The 21,869-nt window shown below is 45.8% G+C and overlaps 1 protein-coding gene across 1 annotated transcript in view; it reads right to left on the bottom strand.

Annotated features, from left to right (window-relative positions):
• The window catches only part of LOC139382376 (cGMP-dependent 3',5'-cyclic phosphodiesterase-like), a 224,980-nt gene that overhangs the window by 18,274 nt on the left and 184,837 nt on the right, over positions 1-21,869 (bottom strand). The window contains exons 13-20 of the mRNA XM_071126381.1: positions 11,055-11,185; positions 5,492-5,643; positions 5,101-5,164; positions 4,914-4,995; positions 4,631-4,805; positions 3,743-3,855; positions 2,640-2,717; positions 2,428-2,550 (exon numbers count right to left, since the gene is read on the bottom strand). Coding sequence (XP_070982482.1) covers positions 2,428-2,550; positions 2,640-2,717; positions 3,743-3,855; positions 4,631-4,805; positions 4,914-4,995; positions 5,101-5,164; positions 5,492-5,643; positions 11,055-11,185 — 918 coding nt within the window. The remainder of the gene's footprint in view (positions 1-2,427; positions 2,551-2,639; positions 2,718-3,742; positions 3,856-4,630; positions 4,806-4,913; positions 4,996-5,100; positions 5,165-5,491; positions 5,644-11,054; positions 11,186-21,869) is intronic.

The following is a 21,869-nucleotide window of genomic DNA, read 5'->3' as shown; positions in this document are numbered from 1 at the left end:
TACATCTCTATGGATACTATACATATCTATGGATACTATACATCTCTATGGATAATATACATCTCTATGGATACATCTCTATGGATACTATACATCTCTATTGATACTATACATCTCCATGGATGCTATACATCTCTATGGATACTATACATCTCTATGGACTGATACTATCTCTATGGATACTATACATCTCTATGGATACTATACATCTCTATGGATACTGTACATCTCTATGGATACTATACATCTCTATGGATGATACATCTCTATGGATACTATACATCTCTATGGATACTATACATCTCTATGGATACTATACATCTCTATGGATACTATACATCTCTATGGATACTATACATCTCTATGGATACTATACATCTCTATGGATGATACATCTCTATGGATACTATACATCTCTATGGATACTATACATCTCTATGGATACTATACCTCTCTATGGATACTATACATCTCTATGGATACTATACATCTCTATGGATGATACATCTCTATGGATACTATACATCTCTATGGATTCTATACATCTCTATGGATACTATACATCTCTATGGATGATACATCTCTATGGAAACTATACATCTCTGGATGATACATCTCTATGGATACTATACATCTCTATCGATACTATACATCTCTATGGATACTATACATCTCTATGGATACTATACATCTCTATGGATACTATACATCTCTATGGATACTATACATCTCTATGGATACTATACATCTCTATGGATACTATACATCTCTATGGATGATACATCTCTATGGATACTATACATCTCTATGGATACTATACATCTCTATGGATACTATACATCTCTATGGATACTATACATCTCTATGGATACTATACATCTCTATCGATACTATACATCTCTATGGATACATCTCTATGGATACTATACATCTCTATGGATACTATACATCTCTATGGAAACTATACATCTCTAATGAAACCATACATCTCTATGGATGCTATACATCTCTATGGATACTATACATCTCTATGGATACTATACATCTCTATGGATACTATACATCTCTATGGATACTATACATCTCTATGGATACTATACATCTCTATGGATACTATACATCTCTATGGATACTATACATCTCTTTGGATACTATACATCTCTATGGATACTATACCTCTCTATGGATACTATACCTCTCTATGGATACTGTAAATCTCTATGGATACTATATCTCTATGGATACATCTCTATGGATACTATACATCTCTATGGATGATACATCTCTATGGATACTATACCTCTCTATGGATACTATACCTCTCTATGGATACTATACATCTCTTTGGATACTATACATCTCTATGGATACTATACATCTCTATGGATACTATACATCTCTATGGATACTGTACATCTCTATGGATACTATATCTCTATGGATACATCTCTATGGATACTATACATCTCTATGGATACTGTACATCTCTATGGATACTGTACATCTCTATGGATACTGTACATCTCTATGGATACTGTACATCTCTATGGATACTATACATCTCTATGGATGATACATCTCTATGGATACTATACCTCTCTATGGATACTATACATCTCTATGGATACTATACATCTCTTTGGATACTATACATCTCTATGGATACTATACATCTCTATGGATACTATACATCTCTATGGATACTATATCTCTATGGATACATCTCTATGGATACTATACATCTCTATGGATACTATACATCTCTATGGATACTATACATCTCTATGGATACTATACCTCTCTATGGATACTATACCTCTCTATGGATACTATACATCTCTATGGATACTGTACATCTCTATGGATACTATACATCTCTATGGATGATACATCTCTATGGAAACCATACATCTCTATGGATACTATACATCTCTATGGATACTATACATCTCTATGGATACTATACATCTCTATGGATACTATACATCTCTATGGATACTATACATCTCTATGGATACTATACATCTCTATGGATGATACATCTCTTTGGATACTATACATCTCGATGGATACTATACATCTCTATGGATACTATACATCTCTATGGATACTATACATCTCTATGGATACTATACATCTCTATGGATACTATACCTGTCTATGGATACATCTCTATGGATACCTCTCTATGGCTACTATACATCTCTGTGGATTTGCATGGACACACACCACAGGAGGCTGGTGTCGCCTTAAATGGGGAGGACAGGCTTTTAGTAATGACTGGAGCGGAATCGGTGGAATGTTATAAAATACATCAAACATGGTTTGATGCCATTCAATCGCTCTGTTTCAGCCATTATTATGAGCTGTCCTCCCCTCAGCATTCTCCACGTACATACACACTCTTTCTCTGTCTGCTTGTCTTACCATGGGTGTGTTGTCGTCAGGTAGTGAGCGGGGTGTGTAGGTGAACTCAGCGAATAAGGGATGAATCTCATCCACTGGCTCCAGCCCAGTTTCCAACAGCTGGGCCACTTCCTGCTCTGAAACCTACACACGCGCACACACACACACACACACATTACTGCTGCACTTGATGTCTGTGTGTGTGTTGGGGGGGTAGTGTGTGTGTGTTTTACCTTCATGTGGTACATCATCATCTCATTGGCCAGGTGGGATCTGAACTGAGCCTCATGGACCTTCTTATACAGAAGAGACTGAACACACAGGAGAGACCAGTCAGTCAACCACACAATTATACAGGAGAGACCAGTCAGTCAACCACATTATTATACAGGAGAGACCAGTCAGTCAACCACATTAACATACAGTAGAGACCAGTCAGTCAACCACATTAACATACAGGAGAGACCAGTCAGTCAACCACATTAACATACAGGAGAGACCCATCAGTCAACCACATTATTATACAGGAGAGACCAGTCAGTCAACCACATTATTATACAGGAGAGACCAGTCAGTCAACCACACTAACATACAGGAGAGACCAGTCAGTCAACCACATTAACATACAGGAGAGACCAGTCAGTCAACCACACTATTATACAGGAGAGACCAGTCAGTCAACCACATTATTATACAGGAGAGACCAGTCAGTCAACCACACAATTATACAGGAGAGACCAGTCAGTCAATCACATTATTATACAGGAGAGACCAGTCAGTCAACCACACAATTATACAGGAGAGACCAGTCAGTCAACCACACTATTATACAGGAGAGACCCACACTATTATACAGGAGAGACCAGTCAGTCAACCACACTATTATACAGGAGAGACCAGTCAGTCAACCACACTATTATACAGGAGAGCCCAGTCAGTCAACCACACTATTATACAGGAGAGACCAGTCAGTCAACCACACTATTATACAGGAGAGACCAGTCAGTCAACCACATTAACATACAGGAGAGACCAGTCAATCAACCACACTATTATACAGGAGAGACCAGTCAGTCAACCACACTAACAGACAGGAGAGACCAGTCAGTCAACCACACTATTATACAGGAGAGACCAGTCAGTCAACCACATTATTATACAGGAGAGACCAGTCAGTCAACCAAGTCTGACCACGACTAAATCCACACCACATCAATAGGACACTAACCATCAGTCTCTTATCCTACTGTTTAAAACACTCTGTGTGACTTCCGCATAACTAGAATGTCAGAGATCAGCGGTTCTTGTGTAGCTTTGGGTAGTGTGTCTGACTCACGTGTGCGATGCTGATTCCACAGTAGATGGAGAAAGCAGTGGCCAGGTCCTCATCGAATCGGTTAAACCACGGTCCATTAGTCTTATTGACCAACTCAGCCACCCCAATCACCTCTGAAAGAGAGAAAGGGGGTGAGAGAGAGACATAGAGGGAGAGGTAGAAATGAGAGAGAGACAGAGAGAGAAAGATTTGTGACCTGTTGCCACAAGAAAATGTCAACCAGTGAAGAACAAACACAATTGTAAATACATGTATATAATCCATATTTACATTTATTTATTTCCCTTGTGTACCCTTAACCATTTGTACATCGTTACACCACCATATATATACATAATATTGCATTTGTAATGTCTTTATTCCGAGTGTAATGTTTACTGTTCATTTTTATTGTTTATTTCACTTTTGTATATTATCTACTTCACTTGCTTTGGCAATGTTAACAGATGTTTCCCATGCCAATAAAGCCCCTTGAATTGAAAGAGGGTGATGAGAAATGGAGCAGCATAGGTGTTAGTGTGTTAGTTTAGTTGTTAACACCAGTAGTGTTAGTTTAGTTGTTAACACCAGTAGTGTTAGTTTAGTTGTTAACACCAGTAGTGTTAGTTTAGATGTTAACACCAGTAGTGTTAGTTTAGTTGTTAACACCAGTAGTGTTAGTTTAGTTGTTAACACCAGTAGTGTTAGTTTAGTTGTTAACACCAGTAGTGTTAGTTTAGTTGTTAACACCAGTAGTGTTAGTTTAGTTGTTAACACCAGTAGTGTTAGTTTAGATGTTAACACCAGTAGTGTTAGTTTAGATGTTAACACCAGTAGTGTGAGTTTAGTTGTTAACACCAGTAGTGTTAGTTTAGATGTTAACACCAGTAGTGTGAGTTTAGTTCTCACCGTTGTTCTCGTCCTTGATGGGGAAGCAGAGGATGTTCCGTGTTCTAAACCCGGTGCTGTCGTCCACTCCTCGGTAGAACAGAGGGTGGGAGTACGCATCCTTAATGTTCAGGATCTGCCCAGTCATAGCTACGTGACCCGCTATGCCTTGGTCCGCAGGGATACGGAACTCCTTCTGCACACACAGACTATCTTTAGAATCTTCCTCTTCGTCGTCATCGGCATCATCATCATTGTAATCTTTGTAATTGTCAAACAGAGAAGTTCTATACATGTGTTCTACCTCATCATCACTGACCACACCCCCATCAAACACCTTGGCAACCAGCTCATGGCTAACTTGATCCAGTAGGAACACAGAACAACTATAGACAGAGAGAGAGAATAAGTATTCTATTATATTTTCCTCCGCATGAGTTATTCTGGAAAGCATGTTAGCTGGTGTAGGTTGTGTTACATCAAGAACTCACATCTCTGCATCACTGAGGTTCCTGGCCTCAACTATAATCTCTTGCAACAGCACAGACACATCATCTACAGAGAGAGAGAGGGGGGGAGAGAGAGAGAGCACACACAGGGTGGGGATGGATGAATCAACAGGCTGATCTACCACAAGTAGGGTTGTATTATCAGTCTGTAGGGATTCGATCTGAGCCGGAGGAGTGAAGAGAAAAGGAGGAGACAAGAGGAGACGAGAGAAGCGAATAAAATAGTAGAGAAGAGAGAAAATAGAGAAAAGAACAGAGATGGAGAAGAGATGGAGAGGAAGAGGAAGATGAGAGGAGAAGAGATGAAGAGGAGAGGAGAGGAGATGGAGAGGAGAGGAGAGGGAAGAAGTGCAGAGAAGGGAGGGTAACTCACCCAGATGTGTGAAGAGATTCTTGGCCACCTGTAACAGTGCCTGACACTCCACTTTGAGTTTCTGTTCTTTCTGGAAGGCCAGTGTGGAGGTGAGGACAGTGGAGGTGTAACAGAAGCAGTGCTGGATCGTATGTTCATCCGCCTCTGTGTGTCTACACAGAGAGAACACATTTGTATCAAAAATGAAACATTGAATTCCAAAGTGGAGAAAAGTTGACTGATCAATAGAATAATATGTGTTTAAACAGGCCAGAGGGATAGACTAAATGCCTCAGCTGTTACAATAACATCAGTTACACAACTCTGCCTGCAGATGGCAACACCTCACCACTCTGATCACTATAGAGGAGAGACCAGCAGAACGACAATACTAGGGAAAAACTGTGGTCATTCTAGACTAGAGGACTTGATTTTGAAGGATTTCTTTTTCAGGTCAGGTCACATAATCAGGAAAAACGATTCCCTCATCCCTAAATCACCACTCTAGAGAAACTCAACCTCTGAGTCTGGGATGTTTCTGACAGTAGGCTGGCGCTAGACCCTGATTGGCTTGTTGGCACAAAGAATCAGTAGGCTATCTGGAATGCAGATTCCTCTAAGCCTGGAAGCATCAGATATCTGTCTGGCAGAACAAACGGTATGTGATAGGAGGATCGAACCGGGAAGGGGATGAGAGAGTTGAATGAGAGACAGATGGAGAGAGTGTAATAGAGGTGGAAAGGGACAAGTGTGATTGATAGAGATATTTAGAGGAAAGTGGAGTAGAGTGGGGGCTGTTGACTGACAACTGAGGTGAAAGATGGATGGAGGGACAGAGGGAGGGATGGAGGGACAGAGGGATGGAGGGGGGAGGGATGGAGGGATGGAGGGGGGGACAGAGGGATGGAGGGACAGAGGGAGGGAGGGATGGAGGGATGGAGGGGGGGACAGAGGGAGGGAGGGATGGAGGGATGGAGGGGGGGGGGGTGGAGGGGGGGACAGAGGGAGGGAGGGATGGAGGGGGGGACAGAGGGATGGAGGGGGGAGGGATGGAGGGACAGAGGGAGGGAGGGATGGAGGGGGTAGGGATGGCGGGACAGAGGGAGGGAGGGAGGGATGGAGGGAGGGAGGTGGAAAAATGGACTCTGAATTAAAGGTTCAATTCATGATAAATAGTGCTGTCTCCATTCTCTCCTACTAACCAGGGACGGATTCAGACCTGGGACATCAGGTGAGTGAACCCGCCAAGCCAATCAGCAACATTAACAAATCAATGAACTAGCATCAGTATTTCAGCCCTCGAGGGGTTAATGATTAGCCCCGCCCTACAACACCAACACCATCCAGGGATGGTAGGCAGGTGGGAGAGAGGAATCAGAGGAAGATACAGATGATGAGAGAGGGATGATGAGAGAGTGGGATGATTAGAGAGAGGGATGAGAGAGAGGGATGATGAGAGGGAGGATGAGAGGAATCAGAGGAAGATACAGATGATGAGAGAGGGATGATGAGAGGAATCAGAGGAAGATAGAGATGATGAGAGAGGGATGATGACAGAGAAGGATGATGAGAGAGGGATGATGAGAGGAATCAGAGGAAGATACAGATGAGAGATGAATGAGAAAGAGGGATGATGAGAGGGAGGATGACAGAGAAGGATGATGAGAGGGAGGATGAAAGAGAAGGATGATGAGAGGGAGGATGACAGAGAAGGATGATGAGAGGGGGGATGAAAGAGAAGGATGATGAGAGAGGGATGATGAGAGGGAGGATGACAGAGAAGGATGATGAGAGAGGGATGATGAGAGAGAGGGATGATGGGAGAGAGGGAGGATGAGAGAGGTATGATGAGAGAGATGGATGATGAGAGGGAGGATGAGAGAGGGATGATGAGAGATGAAATAGAGGGATGATTGGAAAGAAGGATAATGAGAGGGATAATGGGAAAGAAGGATAACGAGAGGGATAATGGGAAAGAAGGATAGGAAAAAGGAGTAAGTTATACTGGAAATAGCAGAAATAAGAGGATAAACTCATCTGCTACACAGTTCACTAATAATCCCCTACATATCCAGTCTGTCAGTGTTACTATGGAGACTGTATTCAGCCCTATCATTAGCCCCCACTGAGGATACTATGGGATGTCTTCCTCTCAGATTCTAGCCAAGATCCTGTCACTGTGTGTGTGTGTGTGTGTGTGTGTGTGTGTGTGTGTGTGTGTGTGTGTGTGTGTGTGTGTGTGTGTGTGTGTGTGTGAGAGAATGTGTGTGTTGAGGGGTAATAACTCTTTGAAACGAAGAGATGAGTGGCTTTAATCTCCAGCCACTATAATATGATTAGAAATGTATAACTAACAGAGAAAGAGAGGCAGGAACAGACAGGAAGAGGCAGGAACAGACAGGAAGAGGCAGGAACAGACAGGAAGAGGCAGGAACAGACGGGAAGTGGCAGGAACAGACGGGAAGTGGCGGGAAGAGGCAGGAACAGACAGGAAGAGGCAGGAACAGACAGGAAGAGGCAGGAACAGACGGGAAGAGGCAGGAACAGACGGGAAGAGGCGGGAACAGACAGGAAGAGGCAGGAACAGACAGGAAGAGGCAGGAACAGACGGGAAGAGGCAGGAACAGACGGAAAGTGGCGGGAAGAGGCAGGAACAGACGGGAAGAGGCGGGAACAGACAGGAAGAGGCAGGAACAGCCTGGAAGAGGCAGGAACAGACAGGAAGAGGCAGGAACAGACAGGGAGAGGCAGGAACAGACGGAAAGTGGCGGGAAGAGGCAGGAACAGACGGGAAGAGGCAGGAACAGACAGGAAGAGGCAGGAACAGACAGGAAGAGGCAGGAACAGACAGGAAGAGGCAGGAACAGACAGGAAGAGGCGGGAACAGACGGGAAGAGGCAGGAACAGACGGGAAGAGGCAGGAACAGACAGGAAGAGGCAGGAACAGACAGGAAGAGGCAGGAACAGACAGGAAGAGGCAGGAACAGACAGGAAGAGGCGGGAACAGACGGGAAGAGGCAGGAACAGACGGAAAGAGGCAGGAACAGACAGGAAGAGGCAGGAACAGACAGGAAGAGGCAGGAACAGACAGGAAGAGGCAGGAACAGACAGGAAGAGGCAGGAACAGACGTAAAGTGGCGGGAAGAGGCAGGAACAGACGGGAAGAGGCAGGAACAGACAGGAAGAGGCAGGAACAGACAGGAAGAGGCAGGAACAGACAGGAAGAGGCAGGAACAGACGGGAAGAGGCAGGAACAGACAGGAAGAGGCAGGAACAGACAGGAAGAGGCAGGAACAGACAGGAAGAGGCAGGAACAGACAGGAAGAGGCAGGAACAGACGGAAAGTGGCGGGAAGAGGCAGGAACAGACGGGAAGAGGCAGGAACAGACATGAAGAGGCAGGAACAGACAGGAAGAGGCAGGAACAGACAGGAAGAGGCAGGAACAGACGGGAAGAGGCAGGAACAGACGGGAAGAGGCAGGAACAGACAGGAAGAGGCAGGAACAGACAGGAAGAGGCAGGAACAGACAGGAAGAGGCAGGAACAGACAGGAAGAGGCAGTGGCAGACGGGAAGAGGCAGGAACAGACAGGAAGAGGCAGGAACAGACGGGAAGTGGCAGGAACAGACGGGAAGGGTCAGTGGCAGACGGGAAGAGGCAGGAACAGACAGGAAGAGGCAGGAACAGACGGGAAGTGGCAGGAACAGACGGGAAGTGGCAGTGGCAGACGGGAAGAGGCGGGAAGAGGCGGGAACAGACGGGAAGAGGCAGTGGCAGACGGGAAGAGGCGGGAACAGACGGGAAGAGGCGGGAACAGACGGGAAGTGGCAGTGGCAGACGGGAAGAGGCGGGAAGAGGCGGGAACAGACGGGAACAGGCGGGAACAGACGGGAACAGACGGGAAGAGGCGGGAACAGACGGGAACATACGGGAAGAGGCGGAAACAGACGGGAAGAGGCGGGAACAGACGGGAAGAGGCGGGAACAGACAGGAAGAGGCGGAAACAGGCGGGAAGAGGCGGGAACAGATGGGAAGAGGCGGGAACAGACAGGAAGAGGCGGGAACAGACAGGAAGTGACAGTGGCAGACGGGAAGAGGCGGGAAGAGGCGGGAAGAGGCGGGAACAGACGGGAACAGACGGGAACAGACGGGAAGAGGCGGGAACAGACGGGAAGAGGCGGGAACAGACGGGAAGAGGCGGGAACAGAGGGGAAGAGGCGGAAACAGGCGGGAAGAGGCGGGAACAGATGGGAAGAGGCGGGAAGAGGCGGGAACAGACGGGAAGAAGTGGGAACAGACGGGAAGAGGCAGGAAGAGGCGGGAACAGAGGAAGGGAAAAGCAGACTGGAAGAGGCAGGAACAGACAGGAAGAGGCAGGAACAGACGGGAAGTGGCAGTGGCAGACAGGAAGAGGCGGGAAGAGGCGGGAACAGACGGGAAGAGGCGGGAACAGACGGGAACAGACGGGAAGAGGCGGGAACAGACGGGAAGAGGCGGGAACAGGCGGGAAGAGGCGGGAACAGATGGGCAAAGGCGGGAACAGACGGGAAGAGGTGGGAACAGACGGGAAGAGGCGGGAACAGACGGGAAGAGGCAGGAAGAGGCGGGAACAGAGGAAGGGGAAAAGCAGACTGGAAGAGGCAGGAACAGAGGAACGGAAAAGCAGACTGGAAGAGGCAGGAACAGAGGAAGGGAAAAAGCAGACTGGAAGAGGCAGGAACAGACAGGAAGAGGCAGGAACAGAGGAAGGGAAAAGCAGACTGGAAGAGGCAGGAACAGAGGAAGGGGAAAAGCAGACTGGAAGAGGCAGGAACAGAGGAAGGGAAAAGCAGACTGGAAGAGGCAGGAACAGAGGAAGGGGAAAAGCAGACTGGAAGAGGCAGGAACAGAGGAAGGGGAAAAGCAGACTGGAAGAGGCAGGAACAGACTGGAAGAGGCAGGAACAGAGGAAGGGGAAAGCAGACTGGAAGAGGCAGGAACAGACTGGAAGAGGCAGGAACAGACAGGAAGGGAAAAGCAGACTGGAAGAGGCAGGAACAGAGGAAGGGAAAAGCAGATGAGGAGGAAGTGAGAGAGAAGAGATATGACAGAAGCAGGAAGATAAATGTTTTCAGAGTCTAGAGCCAAAACGTCAGCAGAGAGCTTACTGGGATTACTGTTGTCCTTAGCAATACTTCACCTCCCTCTCTGTTACACTCTGTGTGTGTGTGTGTGTGTGTGTGTGTGTGTGTGTGTGTGTGTGTGTGTGTGTGTGTGTGTGTATGTGTGTGAGAGAGCCCCTTGAGAATGTCTGTGTGTCTGCTGAGTTGGCCAGTTGGCGTGTTGGCTTGGCATACGTGTGTGTGTGTTGGCAGTGTGTATCCAGGGCAGGTTTGAAACTCCTGTTGTAGGGGCTGTGGAGAAACACTCAAACATATTGATTAATGGGGCATCGTCTGGTACACACACCTAAGGGTGCCGACCTCTCATTGGTCCTCTGCCACTGGAGCTGTTCTGTTATCTCTTGAACCCAGAGGTCTATTAGAATGCATTCTCCTCACTGTGTGTGTGTGTGTGTGTGTGTGTGCATGTGCGCGTGTCTCACCGTTGTCCTCCCTGCTTGTTGAAGGCGCAGGCTAGTGCAACTACCTGGCCAGTTGCTCTGCTAACCACAGGGACACACAGCAGAGAGGACACCTCACTGTCCAGCATACTGGACAGCTGTCTACACTCCTCCTAGTGGGAGAGACAGAGAGAGGGTGAGAGAGAGATTTTTAGGTTTTCTTTAATGATACATCCTCATTTCATTAAAACCCCAATTTTAAAAAACAAATATCCCCTGTACTGCCTACTCACCTTGCCCTTTACCCCTGATACAAAACAAACCACACATCAAAATAACCAAAACCTCCCCACTTCCACAGCCGTATATCCAACCCATCTTCCACAGCCGTATATCCAACCCATCTTCCACAGCTGTACATCCAACCCATCTTCCACAGCTGTACATCCAACCCATCTTCCACAGCCGTATATCCAACCCATCTTCCACAGCTGTACATCCAACCCATCTTCCACAGCTGTATATCCAACCCATCTTCCACAGCTGTACATCCAACCCATCTTCCACAGCTGTATATCCAACCCATCTTCCACAGCTGTACATCCAACCCATCTTCCACAGCTGTACATCCAACCCATCTTCCACAGCTGTACATCCAACCCATCTTCCACAGCTGTACATCCAACCCATCTTCCACAGCTGTACATCCAACCCATCTTCCACAGCTGTACATCCAACCCATCTTCCACAGCTGTACATCCAACCCATCTTCCACAGCTGTACATCCAACCCATCTTCCACAGCTGTACATCCAACCCATCTTCCACAGCTGTACATCCAACCCATCTTCCACAGCCGTATATCCAACCCATCTTCCACAGCTGTACATCCAACCCATCTTCCACAGCTGTACATCCAACCCATCTTCCACAGCTGTACATCCAACCCATCTTCCACAGCTGTACATCCAACCCATCTTCCACAGCTGTACATCCAACCCATCTTCCACAGCTGTACATCCAACCCATCTTCCACAGCCGTATATCCAACCCATCTTCCACAGCCGTATATCCAACCCATCTTCCACAGCTGTACATCCAACCCATCTTCCACAGCTGTACATCCAACCCATCTTCCACAGCTGTACATCCAACCCATCTTCCACAGCTGTACATCCAACCCATCTTCCACAGCTGTACATCCAACCCATCTTCCACAGCTGTACATCCAACCCATCTTCCACAGCTCTACATCCAACCCATCTTCCACAGCTGTACATCCAACCCATCTTCCACAGCTGTACATCCAACCCATCTTCCACAGCTGTACATCCAACCCATCTTCCACAGCTGTACATCCAACCCATCTTCCACAGCTGTACATCCAACCCATCTTCCACAGCTGTACATCCAACCCATCTTCCACAGCTGTATATCCAACCCATCTTCCACAGCTGTCCAACCCATCTTCCACAGCTGTACATCCAACCCATCTTCCACAGCTGTACATCCAACCCATCTTCCACAGCCGTATATCCAACCCATCTTCCACAGCTGTACAGACAGCCCCCCCAACATTCCATATCTCCTGAAACATCTACACACTTGTTATAAATCTATAGAACTTAAATTCCAACCTAGAGTGCCTTGCGAAAGTATTCATCCCCCTTGGCGTTTTTCCTATCTTGTTGCACTTGTAATTTGAATGGATGTTTATTTGGATTTCACGTAATGGACATCCACAAAATAGTCCAAATTGGTGAAGTGAAATTAGAAAAATAACTTGTTTAAAAAAATCCCCCCCTCCAAAAAACTGAAAAGTGGTGTGTGATTATGTATTCACCCCCTTTGCTTTGAAGTCCCTAAATAAGATCTGGTGCAACCAATTACCTTCAGAAGACACATTATTAGTTAAATAAAGTCCAACTGTGGGGAAAATGCCAAGGGGGTGAATACCTTTGCAAGCCACTATAAGGTGCAGAGACCATCGCATTAGATAATAGTAAAGGGTCTGTTATCCCTCCACCTTTGACCTTGTTCCTCCTTGTTAGCTAAATAGCCAACTTTGCCTGAGCAAACACACATTTGGCCTTTTCCTTGTACACCATTACAAACATCCCAACAGTAAACTCCACCCCTAACCTCTCACATAGACATTCCAACAGAGACATGAATTGCATTAAACAGATACTCATGGTCCACTCTATCAAAAGTATTCTCTTGGTCTAAAGAGACCAGTCTAAAGTTCACATTAGAAACTCTAATCCAACACGTCCCTGACTAAGAACAAGTTGCCCGTGATTGAGCATCCCGGTACAGAATATGTTTGGTCCTCATGTACTATCTAGTCCAGATGGGACTTCAGTATGTTAGCGAGGACCTTGGCAAATAGCTTGTAGTCCGCACAGACCAATGCCACAGGCCTCCAGTTCTTAAGTTCACACAAGTACAGATTTTTGGGATGGAGAGTCAGAGCCGCCCGACGACAGCTCATCGGCAACTCTCTGACGCATTCACGCAACATGCAAAATAAGTCCAGTCCAATTATTCCCCAGAATTGTTTTTATTAAACTCCACTGGGAGTCCATCGACCCCCGGTGCAAGGCTGGGGGACATCTGGGTTCCGGCCTCTGCCAGTTCATGGGACAACAGCGGAATGTCCATTTCATCCCTCTGTTCCAGAGAGAGCTTAGGGAGTTCTGCAAACAAAACCTGAGCACACATAGGATCACACAGTTCTGCCCTATACAACTCAGTATAAAACTCCACAGTCCGCATCTCCCCCACCACAGAGGTCATCCGCCCATCAGACAGCTGCATCTCCCCCACCACAGAGGTCACCCGCCCATCAGACAGCCGTAGACATTGCATACCCTTGGCTTCACCACTCTGTCTTTCCAAACCAAAGAAGGAGGACCTGGGAGCTTCCATCTTCTTGAGGATGGAGAACCTAGCTCTTACAAGTGCTCCCTTTGCTTTAACCTGGAAAAAACTGACCAGGTCCCTATGTAATTCAGCTAAATTAGCCTGGAGGACTACATTTCCTTGCCCCACCAGCTCTACCTCCACCTCACTGATACTACGCTTGACTTCCCCCAAAATACTCTCCTAGCCTCTGAGGATGAGAGAGCTGTGTACTGTTGACAGAAAAAAAAACATTTTCACTTTTCCCACATCCCACTATTGACTCAGAAAATAATACTCCTCTCTTTTCTGCCCCCAACTTTCCCAAAAAGTCTGGACACCTGAGCAAAAGTGGCATCTTCTAAGATCTTTACATTAAACTTCCAATAGGATGCATGGCGAGGCCCTGGTGAAATAGACAGCCGAGCCATGGTTATGTGGTGCTCCATGGTTATGTGGTGCTCCTTCACCCATGTATACTGTCTTGTGTTGGAATGTCTAGTTCTCCAAACATCCACTTGGTCAAACTGATTGATGTCCCTTAACACCCCCACTGAGCCTGAATGAGGCTCCTCCCCATTTCTGTCTTTCATAAAATCCATCGTACAGTTCCAATCCCTGCTGACCACCAGCGTCTCCTCAGGTTCTACCTGTGAGAGTTCCTGTCTAAGACAGCCAAACAAAAGCCCCCTCTCTCTCTCCCTGTGTTAGGTGCATACATAAAACCCCTGTTGTTCATTTCAGCTTTTACTACAAGCAATCTAGTCCCCTAGCCTCCCATTTGAGGGGCACATTTTAACAGCCAGACCCAGTGCAAAAAAGACTGCCACCCCTGCACTAACATTTGCTCCATGGCTCAGCACACTTTCCCCCTTTCCACCAGAGCCCCCAATCGACTTCATTCACCACGTCACTATGCGTCTCCTGCAGAAACAACACTTGTAATTTGTTTTGTTTCATGTACTCACCCAACACATTCCTCTTTTCCCGCCTCTCTGGCGCCATTTATATGAACCTCTCTTGGGTAGTAAACTGCCTGTTACTCAGGCCCAGAAGCTAGGATATGCATATAATTGGTAGATTTGGATGGAAAACACTCTGAAGTTTCTAAAACTGTTAACCTCTCTAGGGTAGCGTCCCACTTGTCAACAGCCAGTGAAAGTGCAGGGCGCCAAATTCAAAACAACAGAAATCCCATAATTAAAATTCCTCAGACATACACCATATTAAAGATACACTTGTTGTAAATCCAGCCACAGTGTCCGATTTCAAAAAGGCTTTACAACGAAAGCAAACCAAACGATTAGGTCAGAGCCAAGTCACAGAAAAACATTTTCAGCCAAAGAGAGGAGTCACAAAAAGCAGAAATATAGATAAAATGAATCACTAACCTTTGATGATCTTCATCAGCTGACACTCACAGGACTTCATGTTACACAATACATGTATGTTTTGTTCGGTAAAGTTCATATTTATATCCAAAAATCTGAGTTTACATTGGCGCGTTATGTTCAGTAGTTCCAAAACATCTGGTGATTTTGCAGAGAGCCACATAAATTTACAGAAATACTCATAATAAACATTGATAAACGATACAAAATATACTTCTCCTTAATGCAACCGCTGTGTCAGATTTAAAAGAAACTTTACGGAAAAAGCAAACCATGCAATAATGTGAGTACGCCAAATTGATATCCGCCATGTTGGAGTCAACATTAGTCAGAAATAGCATTATAAATATTCACTTACCTTTGATGATCTTCCTCAGAATACACTCCCAGGAATCCCAGTTCCACAATAAATGTTTTTGTTCGATAATGTTCATCATTTATGTCCAAATAGCTACTTTTGTTAGCGTGTTTTGTAAACAAATCCAAAGTCACGAAGCACGTTCACTAGGAACAGATGAAATGTCAAAAAGTTCCGTTACAGTCCGTAGAAACATGTCAAATGAAGTATAGAATCAATCTTTAGGATGTTTTTAACATAAATCTTCAATAATGTTCCAACCGGAGAACTTCGTCACGAGCCTGTGGCTCTCTGCCAGACCACTGACTCAAAAAGCCCTTATGAGTCCCTCCTTTACAGTAGAAGCCTCAAACAAGTTTATAAAGACTGTTGACATCCAGTGGAAGCCTTAGGAAGTGCAACATGACCCTATAGACACTGTGTATTCGATAGGGCAAGAGTCGAACAACAACAAACCTCAGATTTCCCACTTCCTGGTTGGATTTTTTTCTCAGGTTTTCGACCTGCCATATGAGTTCTGTTATACTCACAGACATCATTCAAACAGTTTTGGAAACTTCAGGGTGTTATCTATCCAAATCGACTAATTATATGCATATTCTAGCTTTTATGGCAGAGTAGCAGGCAGTTTAATTTGGGCACGCTTTTAATCCAAAATTCCCAATGCTGCCCCCTACCCTAGAGTAGTTAAAATTATAACAGTATAACAGAACTGATATGGCAGGCGAAACCCCGAGGACAAACCACCCCCCCCCCAAAAAAAAAATCAGCCCACCACTGTTTTTAATGGCTGTCACTTTTAAGGCGAAATCCTCCCAGATTGCCGTTCCTAGGGCTTCCACTAGATGTCAACAGTCTTTAGAAAGAGTTTCATGCTAGTTTTTGGAAAAATGAGCCAGAAATTGTAGTTTTTCTAGGTGGCTCCCATTTTGACTGTCGTGTTTCCAAGCGCGTGGAAAAGAGAGCGTTCTTTGGTGTTTTTCTCCGGTAAAGACAATAACGATTTTCCGTCTTAAATTTGATCGTTTATTTGCGTATTAGGGTACCTAAGGTTTGATTATAAACGTTGTTGGACATGTTTGGAAAAGTTTATCAGTAACGTTTGGGATTCATTTTGTATGCATTTTGATGGAGGGAAACTGGGTGGATTATTGACTGAAGCGCGCCAGCTAAACTGAGTTTTTATGGATATAAAGAAGGACATTATCGAACAAAAGGACCATTTGTGATGTAACTGGAACCTTTTGGAGTGCCAACAGAAGAAGATCATCCAAGGTAAGGCATTTATTATATCACTATTTCTGACTTTTGTGGCGCACCTGCCTGGTTGAAATATGTTTTTCATGCTTTTGTATGCGGGTGCTGTCCTCAGATAATCGCATGGTGTGCTTTTGCCGTAAAGCCTTTTAAAAATCTGACAGCGGCTGGATCAACAAGAAGTTAAGCTTTATTTTGATAGTATTACACTTGTGATTTAACGAAAGTTAAATATTTATAATTCTGTAGTTTGGATTTCGCACTCTGCAATTTCACCGGATGTTGGCCAGGTGGGACGCTATCGTCATGCCCATAAGAAGTTAAGCGAGCCTACCTGAAGAGTCTCCATAAGAAGTGGGAGAAAAAGCCAGCAAAGAAAGAGACCAATATCAAAGCTCAAAAAAGTCCCAGGGCCAGAAAAAAAATATTAATCTAAACAGTGTCTGAAGGTTGACCCTTACACACTGTTGTGAATCACTTCCTCAACCTAAACCATTTCCTGGGTGAGAGGACGCCATGCCCCTCATTTTTCCTAGCGTGTTGTACGGATCTTATAAACTTTCCCGTATCGCAAAAAAAGGCTTCATAATTAACCTTTTCCCCTATTGTCTCATTCAGGAACCTTGACTGTTCCCTCACCGTGAACTTTGACCCCTCTGCCTGACTGGCTGTCGGATCTGGACCCATTGAGGAGGAGTCTGAAAAGAACACCTCCTCATCTCCATCTCCTATCCTGACCACCTGCCCTTTCTCTCTATTTCCATGGAGGGCCACATTAGAATATATTTTTTGCCATCGCGGGCCGGAATCATATTACAGGATTATACATCATATGACTGTGTTGACAGATATATCTACTGTAAATCACGTCCAGATAGGCTACTTATTTTACTTTTTTAACATGCACAGAAATAAACCACATCCATGTTCTCCTTTTGGTAGGTATTTTCATTATGAAACATGCAATGAACTACACAGAGGAAAATGTACACTGTGCATTCAACACCACGGACAGAACTCTTGTTAATGGGTGTGTACAAAAACACAAGAAAGAGAGAGAGCTCAACATTACATTTAAACTACTCAATCAGTGTGAGGAGTGAAGTCTCTGATGGGCATTGACTAGAGCAGTAAAGTCAGGTATAGTTTCTGATGTCGCTATGAGTAGGATTGCTGAGAGGTGAGAGTCAGTAAGAGATGATCTGTGACTTGACTTGTTATATTTCATCACTGAAAATGTCTGTTCTAATACAGTACACAGTTTGACCCAAACTGTACAAACATCTTCTGAGCATGACTCCTAATCTTCGAAAAGTTTTGTTCATCGAGAGATGCATAGAACCTCGTCAGTGACAGTGTTTTGAATAGTTCTCCAATCACTGCATCAGACTGAAGATCGATAAACTCAAGTTGCAGGTCAGTAGAAGTGTTATCCACATTGAAGGTGAAAGGAGAGGAAACCAACATCATGTCATTTTTCCAAAACTTTGAAATCCTCAAAACGTCGAGAAAACTCACCGTTCAAAGTACGCAGCAGTGATGTATACTTTTCCAGCTGGTGTCATGACGTTGCCCTCTTTGGGTACAGCAAAGCCCCATCCCCCTCTCCCTGTCTCCTACACACAGGCTGCTGTGGTCAGAGAGAGGTCATAAATTCCTGCAGGAGATGATCTCCTCATGACCACAGTATAGAGACAGAGTGAATTTTCATAGAGAACAAAGGAATTTCTTCCACCTCACAGAACTTGAGGTCCGAACAACGTTTATGTTCCGGAGAAGGTATAAAAGATCGGTGAAGAATCCAGCTACGAACTGGTCCGTTTGGTGCAATTTTGTGGGGCTCATGGGAGACGGTGCGGCCACATTAGCATAACGCTGTTTATATAACAGCCTCAGATATGAGGTTTACATCTAATTTACATCTAATCTCAGACTTCAGGTCCCACACCCTTTTAAGCACCTTCCACAAACTCAGCCATCTCACTTTTGTTCTGGTAGGGGAGATCTACATGACCCGACTCTGTCTCTTCCAACAGTGAGACAAGCTGTCTGTGTGGTAGGGGAGATCTGTATGACCCGACTCTGTCTCTTCCAACAGTGAGACAAACTGTCTGTGTGGTAGGGGAGATCTACATGACCCGACTCTGTCTCTTCCAACAGTGAGACAAACTGTCTGTGTGGTAGGGGAAATCTGTATGACCCGACTCTGTCTCTTCCAACAGTGAGACAAACTGTCTGTGTGGTAGGGGAGATCTGTATGACCCGACTCTGTCTCTTCCAACAGTGAGACAAACTATCTGTGTGGTAGGGGAGATCTGTATGACCCGACTCTGTCTCTTCCAACAGTGAGACAAACTGTCTGTGTGGTAGGGGAGATCTACATGACCTGACTCTGTCTCTTCCAACAGTGAGACAAACTGTCTGTGTGGTAGGGGAGATCTACATGACCTGACTCTGTCTCTTCCAACAGTGAGACAAACTGTCTGTGTGGTAGGGGAGATCTACATGACCTGACTCTGTCTCTTCCAACAGTGAGACAAACTGTCTGTGTGGTAGGGGAGATCTACATGACCCGACTCTGTCTCTTCCAACAGTGAGACAAACTATCTGTGTGGTAGGGGAGATCTGCATGACCCGACTCTGTCTCTTCCAACAGTGAGACAAACTGTCTGTGTGGTAGGGGAGATCTGTATGACCCGACTCTGTCTCTTCCAACAGTGAGACAAACTGTCTGTGTGGTAGGGGAGATCTACATGACCCGACTCTGTCTCTTCCAACAGTGAGACAAACTGTCTGTGTGGTAGGGGAAATCTGTATGACCCGACTCTGTCTCTTCCAACAGTGAGACAAACTGTCTGTGTGGTAGGGGAGATCTGAATGACCCGACTCTGTCTCTTCCAACAGTGAGACAAACTGTCTGTGTGGTAGGGGAGATCTACATGACCCGACTCTGTCTCTTCCAACAGTGAGACAAACTGTCTGTGTGGTAGGGGAGATCTACATGACCCGACTCTGTCTCTTCCAACAGTGAGACAAGCTGTCTGTGTGGTAGGGGAGATCTACATGACCCGACGCTGTCTCTTCCAACAGTGAGACAAACTGTCTGTGTGGTAGGGGAGATCTGTATGACCCGACTCTGTCTCTTCCAACAGTGAGACAAGCTGTCTGTGTGGTAGGGGAGATCTGCATGACCCGACGCTGTCTCTTCCAACAGTGAGACAAACTGTCTGTGTGGTAGGGGAGATCTACATGACCCGACTCTGTCTTTCCAACAGTGAGACAAACTGTCTGTGTGGTAGGGGAGATCTGTATGACCCGACTCTGTCTCTTCCAACAGTGAGACAAACTGTCTGTGTGGTAGGGGAGATCTACATGACCCGACTCTGTCTCTTCCAACAGTGAGACAAACTGTCTGTGTGGTAGGGGAGATCTGTATGACCCGACTCTGTCTCTTCCAACAGTGAGACAAACTGTCTGTGTGGTAGGGGAAATCTGTATGACCCGACTCTGTCTCTTCCAACAGTGAGACAAACTGTCTGTGTGGTAGGGGAGATCTGTATGACCCGACTCTGTCTCTTCCAACAGTGAGACAAACTGTCTGTGTGGTAGGGGAGATCTGTATGACCCGACTCTGTCTCTTCCAACAGTGAGACAAACTGTCTGTGTGGTAGGGGAGATCTGTATGACCCGACTCTGTCTCTTCCAACAGTGAGACAAACTGTCTGTGTGGTAGGGGAGATCTGTATGACCCGACTCTGTCTCTTCCAACAGTGAGACAAACTGTCTGTGTGGTAGGGGAGATCTACATGACCCGACTCTGTCTCTTCCAACAGTGAGACAAACTGTCTGTGTGGTAGGGGAAATCTGTATGACCCGACTCTGTCTCTTCCAACAGTGAGACAAACTGTCTGTGTGGTAGGGGAGATCTGAATGACCCGACTCTGTCTCTTCCAACAGTGAGACAAACTGTCTGTGTGGTAGGGGAGATCTACATGACCCGACTCTGTCTCTTCCAACAGTGAGACAAACTGTCTGTGTGGTAGGGGAGATCTACATGACCCGACTCTGTCTCTTCCAACAGTGAGACAAGCTGTCTGTGTGGTAGGGGAGATCTACATGACCCGACGCTGTCTCTTCCAACAGTGAGACAAACTGTCTGTGTGGTAGGGGAGATCTGTATGACCCGACTCTGTCTCTTCCAACAGTGAGACAAGCTGTCTGTGTGGTAGGGGAGATCTGCATGACCCGACGCTGTCTCTTCCAACAGTGAGACAAACTGTCTGTGTGGTAGGGGAGATCTACATGACCCGACTCTGTCTTTCCAACAGTGAGACAAACTGTCTGTGTGGTAGGGGAGATCTGTATGACCCGACTCTGTCTCTTCCAACAGTGAGACAAACTGTCTGTGTGGTAGGGGAGATCTACATGACCCGACTCTGTCTCTTCCAACAGTGAGACAAACTGTCTGTGTGGTAGGGGAGATCTGTATGACCCGACTCTGTCTCTTCCAACAGTGAGACAAACTGTCTGTGTGGTAGGGGAAATCTGTATGACCCGACTCTGTCTCTTCCAACAGTGAGACAAACTGTCTGTGTGGTAGGGGAGATCTGTATGACCCGACTCTGTCTCTTCCAACAGTGAGACAAACTGTCTGTGTGGTAGGGGAGATCTGTATGACCCGACTCTGTCTCTTCCAACAGTGAGACAAACTGTCTGTGTGGTAGGGGAGATCTGTATGACCCGACTCTGTCTCTTCCAACAGTGAGACAAACTGTCTGTGTGGTAGGGGAGATCTGTATGGCCCGACTCTGTCTCTTCCAACAGTGAAACAAGCTGTCTGTGGTTTAAACATTTTGCTCTTATGAAATATACCACTTTAGTGGATGTATCCATAACATGGCTCATTTCCAGAACACATTTCCAGAGCACCTCCTGATGAATGATGCAA

The sequence above is a fragment of the Oncorhynchus clarkii genome, chromosome 24 (assembly GCF_045791955.1).
Source record: "Oncorhynchus clarkii lewisi isolate Uvic-CL-2024 chromosome 24, UVic_Ocla_1.0, whole genome shotgun sequence".
Taxonomy (NCBI): Eukaryota; Metazoa; Chordata; class Actinopteri; order Salmoniformes; family Salmonidae; genus Oncorhynchus; species Oncorhynchus clarkii.
Note: the sequence above shows the minus strand (reverse complement) of the source record. Positions and strands in the feature narration are given on the sequence as shown.